The sequence below is a fragment of the Penaeus japonicus genome, unplaced genomic scaffold, assembly GCF_977035675.1.
Source record: "Penaeus japonicus unplaced genomic scaffold, GWHDUDI00000001_assembly GWHDUDI00000019, whole genome shotgun sequence".
Lineage (NCBI taxonomy): Eukaryota > Metazoa > Arthropoda > Malacostraca > Decapoda > Penaeidae > Penaeus > Penaeus japonicus.
Genome location: NW_028234421.1, coordinates 28,480,336 through 28,494,716, shown reverse-complemented (window position 1 = coordinate 28,494,716; position 14,381 = coordinate 28,480,336). Strand labels below are relative to the sequence as shown.

Sequence of the window (14,381 nt, the reverse complement as noted above, 5' to 3'; positions counted from 1 at the left end):
CATATTTGTTATCGTAGAATTGTAAAATAAATGAAGCTGCTCAACATTCACTTTCCTTCAACCTCTAAATTTCACTGCGAGTCCACGTAGTAAATGGACTCGCCCAAATAAAGTACACAATCACAAAAGGGAAAAGAGATTTAAAGAGAAGTAAAGGAGACGAGACAGAGATGGGAAACAGAAATAGAACAATAAATACAAGAGAGAGGATGATGGAGAGATGAAAAAAAGAGAGAGAAAGAAGATAGCGATATGTGAGAGGGAGAGAGAGAGAAAAAGGGAGAACCTATTAAATCAGAGACAGAGAGAGAAAGTTTCTGTGGGGTTTTCTTGCCACATTCGTGCAGTAATACAGATGTTCTTTAGGGTGGCCATTGAAACACGTGGTGTTGTTGTGCGTCTGCTAATTTATTCAGAAAATTATATTGATGTAAAATGATTAACACTTCTGTTTCAATGCAGTTAAAATAATATATAGTCTTCATAATGGAAATACATACACCTGATAAATGGTGTAACATAAACTAAACATGTCTTTCTTGTAGTAAATAAGCGTAAAATAAAAAACATCAAATATTGGTGGAACATGGGAGACATTACGTATGTAAAAGAAAACGGACCCGCCGTTCGGGGGGACTTAACTTTTTCATTTCTAAATTTAACAGTCTCCCGGTCATAGGGGGCGATTTGCCGCCTATACAATAAATCAATGTTTTAACACGTACCTTAAGCTACTTCATGAGGTATATGCTACTTAAAAATAATTAAAAAATAAATCACTTCTTCTATCACAAATAATAAAAAATCCTTTGGCACTTAAAGGACTACATTTGTTGTTTCATTAACAAAACAGTAGTTTCTAATCTTAAACATAACTAAAGACACTTTGGTGCAATATACACAGTTTATAATTCTGTATTGACTTATAAATCTAACTTAATTGGAGCTTTAATAACTCTACCCGTCCTAGACTTTCTAGGTACTTCATCACTTTCATTATTCAAAGGTACATCAATACTTCCATTACTTAAATCTACATCACAATGAATGTTATCACATGAAACATCATCAAATTTTGCCACTTCATCAGGAGTAGACATATTCTCATGTTTACTTATCTCTAAATCATATACTCTTTGTATGGGTCTAATCACTTCACCTTTCTTAGTTTTTACCTTTATACTTCTTATAATTCCATCTTTACCCGGAAATATATCAACAATTACTCCAATAGGCCACTTTAGTCTAGGAATATTATCTTCTTTGATTAATACAAGATCTCCTTTAGACAACTTACAATTTTGAGTAAAACCCTTTACAACATTAGGAAAATTAGTTATGTAATTGTTGCTCCACACCTTCCAAAAATGTTCTAACTTTACATTTTGCACTATTGCCCTCTCATTCAAGTCTTTGGCATTTACATTGCATGGCGCAATTTCTACTGAGGGTTTGCTGTGAGGGTTACATCCAAGAATGAAATGGGAGGGAGTGAGGTAGTGGAGAGGGTCTGGGTCTTCACTTACATATGTCAGGGGTCGAGAGTTAATACATCCCTCTATCTCAACAGGTACAGTTTCTAGTTCACGGACACTTATATAATTAAGACCTCGAGGGACTATGAATTTCCATTTGGGGGCTAGATGTCCAAACATGGCCACTACTTCACTTTTAGGTGCCACAAAGGTTTTAGCATTATCAGAAAATATAACATTAGGCAAACCCCTTCTTGCTACAAATTTTCTTAGGGCTAACATACAATCATACAAAGAGAGAGATTCTGTAAGTTCAAGATGAATGGCCCTTACTACACCACAGGTAAACAATAAAACATAAAACTTCTTGCCAGGGAAATCAGCACAAAAGAGGGGGCCTGCATAATCTAAACCCGTAACACTGAAGGGCCTAGCTGTAGTTATTCTTTCTTTGGGCAGTGGCGCTACAGGTTGACTGCAGGGTCTAGAATCAAGCCAACGACAAATCAAACATTCCTTTACTATGGTCTTTGCTAATTTCCTTACACTAATAATCCAAAATTGAGTTCGTATGGATGATATCACACTATCCACACCAGCATGCTTTAAGTATTTGTGCTGAAATTTGATTAAGAGCTTAGCATATTTACCTTTGGGAATTATGAAAGGGTGTTTTATGTCATAGTCTAACTCTGAGAACTCGAGACGACCTTTGATTCTAAGCAATCCTTTGTCATCAATGAATGGGTCTAACTTTCTTAATTTTGAGCTGAGAGGAAGAGCCTTGTTACTTGAGAGAAGCCTAATTTCATTTGCAAATGCTTCCTGCTGTATATTGTATATTAATTTCAAACTAGCTAATTCTATTTCTTCAGCAGTGAGGGGACCTTGTACCTTCCTCCCTTTACAATTATCTATGAATCCTAACACATATGCTGTTACCCTTAAGGCCTTTTCTAAATCACTAAACTTCTCTAAATCTATCAAGGGAGAGTGTGTCACTTGAACACTAAGGCATATAGGTAAACTTGTAGTACAGGGCACTTCTAAATCTAAGCCTTGTTTTACATCTTCCTTATCATGACAAAGGACATTGGCTAACATAGGGGATCCATACAACCACTGACTATTATGAACAAATTTGTCTGCCAACACGCCACGAGTTATTATATCAGCAGGGTTTTCTTCACTAGGACAATGCTGCCAGCACTCTGGTGACGTGAACTCTTTAATTTCCTTTACTCTATTTGCAACAAATCTATCTTTCTTGCTTAAGTCACCTTTGATCCATGACAAGGCAATTGTGGAGTCACTCCAACACATAACTTTAGTTCTACTGTCTAACTGTAGGGAATCTTTACAAAATTTACCAATCTACTACACAAGAGAGCACCCATTAACTCTAAACGTGGTAGTGTTAATGCCTTTATTGGTGCAACACGTGACTTAGACATAACTAATGAGACCTTAAATGAGCCATTGTCCACAGGTACACTGAGATACACACATATCCCTTTTCAGAGGCATCACCAAACCCGTGCAACTCAATATTATCCTTAAGATCTCCCCAAAGCATACCTGGAAAATAACTTCTATCCACTTGAAATGCATTGAGACTTTGACTACTATGAATCCACTTTTGAAACTTTACTTTTAACTCTAAGGGCAATTCTTCATCCCAATCTAACTTTAATTTCCACACCTCTTGGAATAAAATCTTACCATACATGATGAATGGACTTATAAGACCTAAAGGGTCAAACATCTTTGCTATTATGCTTAGATTACTTCGTTTGGTGTGGGAGACTTCTACACTGTCATCAGGTTTCCTACAATTAAAGGAGAAGATATCTTGTACATTACACCACCTCAACCCTAACACATTACTTGACTCATCACCATCATGTATGTGATACACACCATCCTTTGACTTAGAAATAATTGACATAAAGTTTGAAACTAGCTTTGTAAGATCCATGCTACAATCTGCCAGTATACTACATGCGTCACAGAATTTATCATGTGCATCCTTAACTGAATCTGCCCCACTCAACCAATTATCTGTGTACATATCAGTCTTAAGTTCTTGGACTACTTTACTTTGAGGGTACTTAGCAAGATGGGTTTTAAGTGTGGCATTCAAAAGAAAGGGACTAGATGTATTGCCAAAGGGAACACGGTTGAACCTCATGTGTCTTATGGTGTCATCCTCTTTAGGTAGCAAAAACCTATGCACGTCCTTGTCTTCCTTGCGTACATTTATTTGCAGAAATGCCTTCTTTATATCTGCAGTTATAGCAATGGGCCAACGACGAAAGCGTACTAAAACTTCAACTAAATCTGGGTTAAGTGAAGGGCCAGAATGAAGACAGTCATTTAAAGAAACACCATTAAAGCAGGAGGCTGAGGCATCAAAGACAGGTCTTATCTTAGTGCTACTACTATTTAACTTTATCACAGGACGGTGAGGCATGTAGTATACAGGATTTACATTTGAAATTTCATTACTAGGTACTTCTTCTATTATGTTTTCATCCTCATACCTAGCCAACACCTTGAGATAATCTTTCTTTAATTCTTTATCTTTATCAAGCTTTACTTGTAACCTGTTAAGTCTCCTCCTCGCAATACTTTCATTATTTATGAGTTTTTCCTTGACTGAATCATTCTTCCACGGCAATGCAACCTCGTGTCTATCAGCTTTAAACTGTACAGTATTCTTAAATTCCTGCATTACTTTTGAGTCACTATTATCTTGCACTACTTCCTTTGGCCTAATTCCAACAGTTTCTAAATCCCAAAACTTACACAAGTCAGAATCAGACAGGGGGGAAATACACAAAAGTTGTGTTTCAGAATACCTGGAGGTGGTGTGAGCAGACTCAGGTAACCTTCCGGACAACACATACCCCAAAGATGGACCTCATGGCCACAACACACTCCTTTTGGATGGCATCTGCTGCTGAAATTAATGTCCAGTAGTAATCAAGACCAATTAACACATCTATCACCATGGGGGAGGCACTGTTGTAATCATCTGCCAATTCAACATGGGAGAAAGAATTTAACACATGGTTAGGCACAACAGGTCTCACAAGAGGCTGACAAATCTTAGGAATTTCAGCTGTAATGACAGGAACAACATTGTTATCTTTATCTAACATACTTATTTTGAAAACATTTCTAAGTTCTTCTTTTCCAGCACTGTGACCCCCAAAACTGGAATAGGGTATTGGGTTATTGGTTAACCATTGTGGTTTGCATTTCTTAACAAAACTACTACTTATATAACTTCTATCAGCCCCATTATCAAACAACACTTTAGCTGTAACAATCCTACCATCAGTACCACATACTTTTACATTGGCTGTTTGTAAGATTGTACAACTACCACCTTGACTAGACATGAGTGTTACGTTGTCCGACTTCTGACCATTGTTGACTTCTTCTTGTCTTGGGCTAAAGTCCAACTTGACGCCACACATGAGGGTATTGTGGTTTCCTTCGCAGCTTGCACACTTTATCTGAGCCTTGCAGAATCTTGAAGAGTGTCCACTGTTAAGGCACTTAAAGCAGACACCTAGACTTCTAATCTTCTCACCTCGTTCCTGCCCACTTAACTTCTGCACATTGAAGCAGTTTTCAGACTTGTGTTTCTTCTTACAAAAACAGCAGACAGGAGGTTCTTGCTTAGACGAGGTATGAAGGGCTGCGGCAGAAAACTTCTTCTCCTTGGGGGCACTACTTTCGGTCTTTCCCTCAGCAACATTCTTCTTTCCTCTGAAGGCTTCGGACCGCTCTAATCTTGAGATCTCCTTATACAGGAAGTCGAGGAGAAATTCTAAATCACTCTCATGTCCATCCCCATCTCTAGCCCACTCTAGCAGCAGGTCGTGAGGCAAACGGGAAAGGATAATTGGAGTGAGGAACACTTCGCACTGCTTCCCAGTGACGCCTAATGCTTCTAAACTGCGGACGTGTGTAAGAATTTCATCACGAAGCTTCCACAGCTGCGTCACTGACTTTTCACTACTTGTACTTATGCTAAGTTTACCATTCAGAAGAGCTTGGACATGGGTAAAGATGATTCTTTCTTTCCTGCCATATCTCTCCTTCAGTAGATCACATGCCACTTGATAATTAGCACTTGTGTGGGCCAATCCTTTAACCACATTCTTGGCATCTCCTTCCAGCAGTGACAATAAGTATGCATACTTGCTAATTACTGGAATGTCAGTTGCATCAATGTGGGAAATGAACTGGTCCCAGAATGACTGCCACTGAATAACATCACCCGAAAACTTGGGTAACTCTAACTTGGGTAACTTGACGTTCACAGCTGCTTGACTATCTTGGGACACTATATCTTGCGCGTCGGCCGCTACTAATTCTTTAACTTTGGCTTCAGCTAGTATCCTAAACTTGGCACACTGTGTTCGAAATTCATGGGCATCATCCAAAACTTGATCGAGTGCACTATCTTCTACGACACTCTCATATTCTTCTTGTACTTCGTCAAACTTCTCTAGTCTCTTATCATATCACTTGATGGCGTGTTCTAATTCTATTAATGTGACATCAGGTTTAGCAAGGATATCACCTATGGTCTCAGACGCTCTTGTCAGCCAGCCCTTGCACGCACATCTTGCCTTTTTAATCGTCTTCATCTTATATCCACTGCACTGAAACTAGTTTATTGTGTTCTTTACCTTGTTGGGATCTTGTTCCCGGGTCTGGGCACCAAAAATGTGGGTTTTTCTTGCCACATTCGTGCAGTAAATACAGATGTTCTTTAGGGTGGCCATTGAAACACGTGGTGTTGTTGTGCGTCTGCTAAGTTATTCAGAAAATTATATTGATATAAAATGATTAACACTTCTGTTTCAATGCAGTTAAAATATATAGTCTTCATAATGGAAATACATACACCTGATAAATAGTGTAACATAAACTAAACATGTCTTTCTTGTAGTAAATAAGCGTAAAATAAAAAAACATCAAATATTGGTGGAACATGGGAGACATTACGTATGTAAAAGAAAACGGACCCGCCGTTCGGGGGGACTTAACTAAACTTTTTCATTTCTAAATTTAACAGTTTCCAACGAATGGACGGAGGAAAGTCAAAACAGTATGCTAACTGAACCGGGAGAAATGTAAACCATTTTTGAAAAAATAGGTCTGGTGCTAACACTGTTAAAGAGAAATCAGGGAAATACATCAGTCGAGAGAAAGAGAGAGAGAGAGAGTTGTAGGGAGAAGAGAGAGTTGGAAAAATGTATGACAGAGCGAAAGAAAAGGGAGCAGCAGAGAGATCAAAAGAGAGAGTCTATAAGAAAGACAGAACCAAAATGAGAAAGCCTTTCGAGAATGGATAGGGAAAGTCACCAACTCTGGCCAAACTGAACCGGGAGAAATTCTAGGTTACTTTGGGTAAATTTAGGCCATGTGCCGAAAACCTGTTAAAAGTATTCAAAGCAAAACACATATCAACTCCAAAGCTCTCTTTCTAAGCGTCATTCATTGTTCCTTTTATGTAAAAAGAAAACATTTGCCTGTGCGTTTGATTTGTTCATTTATGCGATATATATATATATATATATATATATTATATATATATATATATATATATAATTTTTTTTTTTTTTTTTTTCATATGAAGAAAAGAAATCGGAGTTTTGAACATGCATCCATGATAATATTTTTTTATGATGATATATTCCCTCTTCAAAGTAAGTGGATAGCCAAATTCTACACATTAGATACATGATTCAATCTAGTTGTCATTCAAACAAGTAGCATACTGATATTATAGAAAACGTTACCAAAATAAAGGGTAGACATTAATATCTGTGGTTCAGTGTTAAATAAAGCTATGAAAATCCAATGCTTTCATATCTAGGGATAATTCTTCCTTCAATATCTACCTTTCATAATTTAAATGAACTATGTCTCCATACTTACAGTCGGGCCTTGACTATAAGTTATATATATGCAATAGACCATGGTAAATTTAGTCATTGTTTGTATATCACTGGTAGATAAACATAGCTTCCTTAACTAAATAACAGATTTCCGAGTAAAGATCCGCAGTGACACTTACGCGCGAAAGGAAAGTGAGAGTGTTAAGTGTATTTGTATGTGGTCTCTTACTAGCATTGTTATCATCATCACAATTATCATTCTTCTTATATCCTATTTACGATCATCTCTCCTTTTCTTCCTTCCTCTTTCCTCCAAACTCCTTACTTCTCTGCCTCCTTATCTCTTCTCCCTCATCCTCCTTCCCTCTTTCCTTTCCCGTTTTCTTTCTCCAATGCATGTAGGACTTATAGGCGAGTCCATTTACCAGTTGGTGTGAAACTGAAAGCGAGTGTTTAATTGGAGTCCTTGGGATGTGTTTGTGTAGCATTCTGTTTTTACGCTATGGCTCCATGTGTCTTTTGACTAAATGTGTAAACTCGTGGTCTACATGCTTCCCTACGGCCAAGGTCAGAACGCAGGTCTGAATGGAAGGTTAGGGGATTACTGCCAAGGTCATCTTTCTCCAATACCATCCGTATACACACACGGGGCAATATCCTACTTTCCCTTAACGGGATTTCGACACATGGCCTACATTTTCAGGGTGTCCCAAAATTTCTCCTGGTTCAGGTAGAACATAGCTAGTGACTTTTTATATCTATTTGCTAAGAACTTCCCTCTGCAATTTCAGCCTGTCTCTCTTTCTCTCCGCCACCCCTCTATCGTTATTTACCAATTAATTAACTGATTAATCTTATTCATACATGTTTAACTCATCCCATTTATTTATCTATTTATCTTTATTTCATTATAGTTATTTATTTATTATTATCTATTTATCATTTTTTGAGAGGAAGGTATGTTGGAGTCCTTTTTCTCTATGAACTGTGCAATCCAATGCGCTTATTGGACCATGTCTCTTCATATACAAGCGTATAAACTGATAAGTGAAAAAGAGCGATATTCGGCACACGATCCAAATTTTCCAGATGCGTCTGCAATTTCTTCCGGTTCAGTCTGCTCGGACTTGGTGACTCGTGTGACTTCCCTGAGTCCATTCATTAATAACTTTCCGCCAATTATGTCTTACTGAAAGACATGTTACCTTACTATCTCATTTTCTCTCTGTCTATCATACGTTTCTCTTTCTCTCTCCATTTTTTCTTTTTCTTTTCGTTTTTACTCCTCTTTTCTCTTGTTTCCTCCGCTCTTGATAGTTTGGGTGTATTCGGGCGAGTCCATTAACCACGTGGATCCGCAGTGAAACTTATTCGCGGAAAGAAAGTGAGTGTTAAGTACATTTACGTGTCAACGCATATCATTATCGTTATATTTACCAGAGTTGTTATCATTGTCAGCACCATTATCATAATTCTTTAGTTTATAACAAAAGTCAAAATGCTGGTCCGCAGAGATAGCTGGATTCCTCGAACAGGCTGTATGGATGATTAGAAATGGTCAGCTAACTGATTTTTTTTTTAAAGGAAATACAAACATTTCGCATTAATCCCATAATTGTATTTGGTGAGTGTGTATGTAGGACTGTGCCTTTCCCTCTGCTGAGAGTATGATAGCCCAAGTAAGGTTTTATTGAGATGTGGATGAATGTCATATATGAGACAACATCCCGTCGAAATGCAAAAATTCGTCTTAATATTCTGATTGATTCCTTCCTTCGGGAGCCTAATTGTACTTTGCTAACACATATTCATGTAATGTAATTATTTCAAATTGTTGATTTTTCGGTAAGGTTTTGTGACATGTGAGCCCAAAGAGGGACTAAGATGTGGGTGAGGATAACCTATGTTACCTCATCCTTTTGAGATATAAGTAACCACTTGTTTCAATAAACTTATCAAGGTCAAGTCCGCTCCTTCCTCCCTTCCAGAATCCTCCTCCTCTCTTCCTTCTTCCTTGCGTTTCCCCTTCCTATTCCCTTTCTCTTTCCCCTGTGTAGGTAGGGGTTATAGACGAGTCCATTTACCTCGTGGGTCCGCAATCGTGAAACTGAAAGTGAGTGTATGATTGGAGTCCTTGGGATGTGTTTTTCCTACGGTGAAGGTCAAAACGCAGGTCTGAATGGAAGGTTAGGGGATTACTGCCATGGTCATATTCCTCCCATAACATCCGTACACCAATAAGGGGCAATATCCTACTTTCCCTTAACGGGATCTCGGCACATGGCCTACATTGTCTGAGTGTCCCTAAAATTTTCCCGGTTCAGTTAGAACACAGACAGTAACCGTGGCCACTTTCTTTACGTCTATTTGTTAAGAACTATCTTTCTTCGTCACTTTCTGCCTCTCCACCACCCCTTTATCGTGCTTAACACTAAAGCTAAAACCGGACCGATAATCTATTTCCCCATGACATGATTTCGGCACATGACCCAAATTTTCCAAATGCGTCCCAAATTTTCTCCCGGTTCAGTTAGATTTGATCTGATGTCCGTTATGACCTCCCTCTTTACGTCACCTCTCCTTCCCTTCACATATTGGTTCATCCTCCCCCTTCCCCTTTCCTCCAACCTCCTTACTTTTCTACCTCTTTATCTATCTCCTCTCCTACTTCATTCATCTCTTCCAGAATCCACGCCCCCTTTCACCCCTTCCTCCTCTCTTCCTTCTTCCTTGCGTTTCCCCTTCTCCTTCCCGTTCTCTTTCTCCTATGTATGTAGGTCCTGTAGGCGAGTCCATTTACCACGTGGGTCCGCATCTCGTGTGAAACTGAAAGTGAGTGTTTAACTGGAGTCCTTGGGATGTGTTTGTGTACTATCCTTTTCCACGCTATGCCTTATGTATGTATGTCTTCTGACTGCATTGATAAACTCGTGGTTCTATATACTTTCCTATGGCGAAGGTCAGAACGTGTGTCTGAAGGTAATGTTAGATTACTGTCAAGGTCGTATTCTTCCTATACCATCCACAGGCAACAAAATACATGTCAGTTAAACGTTCTCAATATTGCCATTGCAGTCGTAAGTATAATTGAGATGTTATAGTATTATCATTATTAAACTTGTTTCATCATACTCATACAATTATAAATATAATAATGATAATAAGTGTCACCATTATTATAATTATTTTCGTTATTGTTACTACTGCTGCCAATGTTGTACTTTGCATAATCCTATATATCTATCATATTTGTTATCGTAGAATTGTAAAATAAATAAAGCTGCTCAACACTCACTTTCCTTCAACCTCTAAATTTCACTGCGAGTCCACGTAGTAAATGGACTCGCCCAAATACAGGACACAATCACAAGAGGGAAAGGAGATTTAAAGAGAAATAAAAGAGACAAGGCAGAGGAGGGAAACAGAAATAGAACAATAAATACCAGAGAGAGAATGATGAAGAGATGAGAAAGAGAGAGAGAGAAAGAAGATAGCGATATGGGAGAGGGAGAGAGAGAAAGAAAGAGAAATCAGGGAGAACCTATTAAATCAGAGACAGAGAGAGAAAGTTTCCAACGAATGGACGGAGAGAAGTCAAAACAGTATGCTAACTGAACCGGGAGAAAATGTAAACCATTTTTGAAAAAATAGGTCTGGTGCTAACACTGTTAAAGAGAAATCAGGGAAATACATCAGTCGAGAGAGAGAGAACTGTAGGGAGAAGAGAGAGTTGGAAAGATGTATGACAGAGCGAAAGAAAAGGGAGCAGCAGAGAGATCAAGGGAGAGAGTCTATAAGAAAGACAGAACCAAAATGAGAAAATCTTTCGAGAATGGATATGGGAAAGTCACCAGGTCTTTTCAAACTGAAACGGGAGAAATTCTTAGTTCCTTTAGGTAAATTTAGGCCATGTTCCGAAAACCTGTCAGAAGTATTCAAAGCAAAATACATATCAACTCCAAAGCTCTCTTTCTAAGCGTCGTTTATGAAAAAGGAAACATTTGCCTGTGCGGTTGATTTGTTCATTTATGCGACATATATTTTTCTTATGAAAAAAGGGGTTTTGAACATGTATCCATAATAGTATTTTTATGATGATATGTTTCCTCTTTCAAGTAACTGAATAGCCAAATTCTACACATTATATACATGTTTCAATATAGTTTAGTTATTCAAACAAGTAGCATACTGATATTATAGAAAACGTTATTAAAATAAAGGGTAGACATTAATATCTGTGGTTCAGTGTTAAATAAACCTATGAAAATGCAATGCTCTCATATCTAGGGATAATTCTTCCTGCAATATCTACCTTTCATAATTTAGATAAACATTATAGATTCCACTGGTTTTAATCAGTATGATACACAAATCATTACTCTCACCCCATATTTATGCACATGGCTTTTCTTACTATTGATTTTACTGTAACTTATAACACGAGGCTTTTATGATAGATTTAGCATCTGGAATGTAATATACCACCCGATAAAGCTCAAGGCTAAATAATGAATGGGTAGATACAGAGAGAGAGATGACATGGTGATAACGGGCATAATGGCGATGATCGTTACCCATGATTTTCTGTGACCTTGACAGTGATTTTCTAACCTTGTCTCCATACCTACAGTCTGGCCTTGACTATAAGTTATATATATGCAATGGGCTATGGTAAATTCAGTCATTGTGTGTATATAAGTGGTAGATAAACATAGCTTCCTTAACTAAATAACAGATTTCCGAGTAAAGATCCGCAGTGACACTTACGCGCGAAAGGAAAGTGAGAGTGTTAAGTGTATTTGTATGTGGACTCGTACTAGTATTGTTATCATCATCATCATCATCATGATCATTCTTCTTATATCCTATTTACGAATATCTCTCCTTTTCTTACTTCCTCTTTCCTCCAAACTCCTTACTTCTCTGCCTCCTTATCTCTTCTCTCTCATCCTCCTTTTCCGTTTTCTTTTACCAATGCATGTAGGACTTATAGCGAGTCCATTTACCAGTTGGTGTGAGACTGAAAGCGAGTGTTTAATTGGAGTCCTTGGGATGTGTTTGTGTAACATTCTGCTTTTACGGTATGGCTTCATGTGTCTTATGACTAGATGTGTAAACTCGTGGTCTTCCTAGGGTGAAGGTCAGAACGCAGGTCTGAATGGAAGGTTAGGGGATTACTGCCAAGGTCATCTTTCTCCAATACCATCCGTAAACACATGGGCAATATCCTACTTTCCCTTAATGGGATTTCGACACATGGCCTACATAATCTGGGTGTCCCAAAATTTCTTCTGGTTCAGGTAGGACATACCTAGTGACTTTTTATATATATATTTGTTAAGAATTTCCTTCTGCAGTTTCAGCCTCTGTCTCTTTTTCTCTCCGCCACCCCTCTATCGTTATTTACCAATTAATTAACTCATTGATTATATTCATACATGTTTTACATATCCCATGTATTTATGTTTATCTTTATTTCATTTTATCTATTTATAATTATCTATCTATTATTTTTTGAGAGGAAGGTATGTTTGAGTCCTTTTTCTCTATGAACTGTGCAATCCAATGCGCTTATTGGACCATGTCTGTTTATATACAAGCGTATAAACTGATAAGTGCAAAAGCCAGAGCGATATTCAGCACACGATCCAAATTTTCCGAATGCTTCCAAAATTTCTTCCGGTTCAGTTAGATTTGATCTGATCTCCGTTATGACTCCTCGAACAGGCTGTATGGATGATTAGAAATGGCCAGGTAACTGATTTTCTAAAGAAATACAAACATAATTATATTTGGTGAGTGTGTATATAGGACTGTGCCCTTCCTTCTACTGAGAGTATGGTAGCCCAAGTAAGGTTTTATTGAGATGTGGATGAATATCGTATATGAAACAACATCCCGTCGAAATGCAATTATTTGTCTTAATATTTTTTATCAATTCCTTCCTTCAGGAGCCTAATTGTACTTTGCTAACACATATGCACGTCACATATTCATGTATTGTATTTATTTCAAGTTGTTGATTTAGTTGTAAGGTTTTGTGACATGTGATCCCAAAGAGGGACTAAGATGTGGGTGAGGATAACCTGTGTTACCTCATCCTTTTGAGATGTAAGTAACCACTTGTCTCAATAAACTTATCAAGGTCAAGTCCACCCCTTCCTCCCTTCCAGAATCCTCCTCTCTTCCTTCTTCCTTGCGTTTCCCCTTCCCCTTCCCTTTCTCTTTCTCCTGTGTAGGTAGGGCTTATAGGCGAGTCCATTTACCTCGTGGGTCCGCATCCGTGAAACTGAAAGTGAGAGTATGATTGGAGTCCTTGGGATGTGTTTTTCCTATGGTGAAGGTCAAAACGCAGGTCTGAATGGAAGGTTAGGGGATTACTGCCAAGGTCATATTCCTCCCATAACATCTGTAGACCAATAAGGGGCACATATCCTACTTTCCCTTCACGGGATCTCGGCACATGGCCTACACTGTATGAGTGTCCCATAATTTTTCCCGGTTCAGTTAGAAAGCAGACAGTAACCGTGGCTACTTTCTTTACGTCTATTTGTTAAGAACTATCTTTCTTTGTCATTTTCTGCCTCTCCACCACCCCTTTGTCGTGCTTCGCCCTTTTTATTTATCTTTAATATTAATATCATAATTTATATTTTTACTTTTATTTTTTTTTCGAAAGGGTGCTTTGGATTCCCAATTCTCTATGAACTGTGCAATCCAATAAGCTTAATGGACCATGTCTGTTCATATACAAGCACATAAACGGATAAGTGCTTGACATAACACTAAAGGTAAACCCGGACCGATATTCTATTTTCCCATGACAGGATTTCAGCACATGACCCAAATTTTCCAAATGCGTCCCAAATTTTCCCCCGGTTCAGTTAGATTTGATCTGATTTCGTTTCCTCTCCTCTTCACGGTTCTTCCCTTCATTCTTTGGTTCATCTCCCATCCTCCCCCCCCTTTCCCCCTTCCTCTT

General features: G+C 38.2%; 1 protein-coding gene across 1 annotated transcript; it reads right to left on the bottom strand.

The window, feature by feature from the left end:
• Positions 1-923: 923 nt before the first annotated feature.
• LOC122252606 (uncharacterized) lies at positions 924-7,887 on the bottom strand. The gene is made up of 5 exons (XM_086547148.1): positions 7,825-7,887; positions 6,185-6,208; positions 4,582-6,007; positions 3,127-4,397; positions 924-2,819 (listed from the first exon to the last, which is right to left on the bottom strand). Exons 1-5 carry the CDS (start codon positions 7,885-7,887, stop codon positions 924-926), a joined length of 4,680 nt encoding a protein of 1,559 aa, XP_086403274.1.
• Positions 7,888-14,381: the final 6,494 nt, after the last annotated feature.

Coding starts and splice junctions, on each gene's coding strand:
- LOC122252606 (XM_086547148.1), bottom strand. CDS start 7,887: ATGCTACACAAACACATCCCAAGGACTCCAATTAAACACTCGCTTTCA. Junction 6,008..6,184: donor GGGAACAAGATCCCAACAAG/GTAAAGAACACA, acceptor TGATATGATAAG/AGACTAGAGAAGTTTGACGA. Junction 4,398..4,581: donor AGCTGAAATTCCTAAGATTT/GTCAGCCTCTTG, acceptor TGTGGCCATGAG/GTCCATCTTTGGGGTATGTG.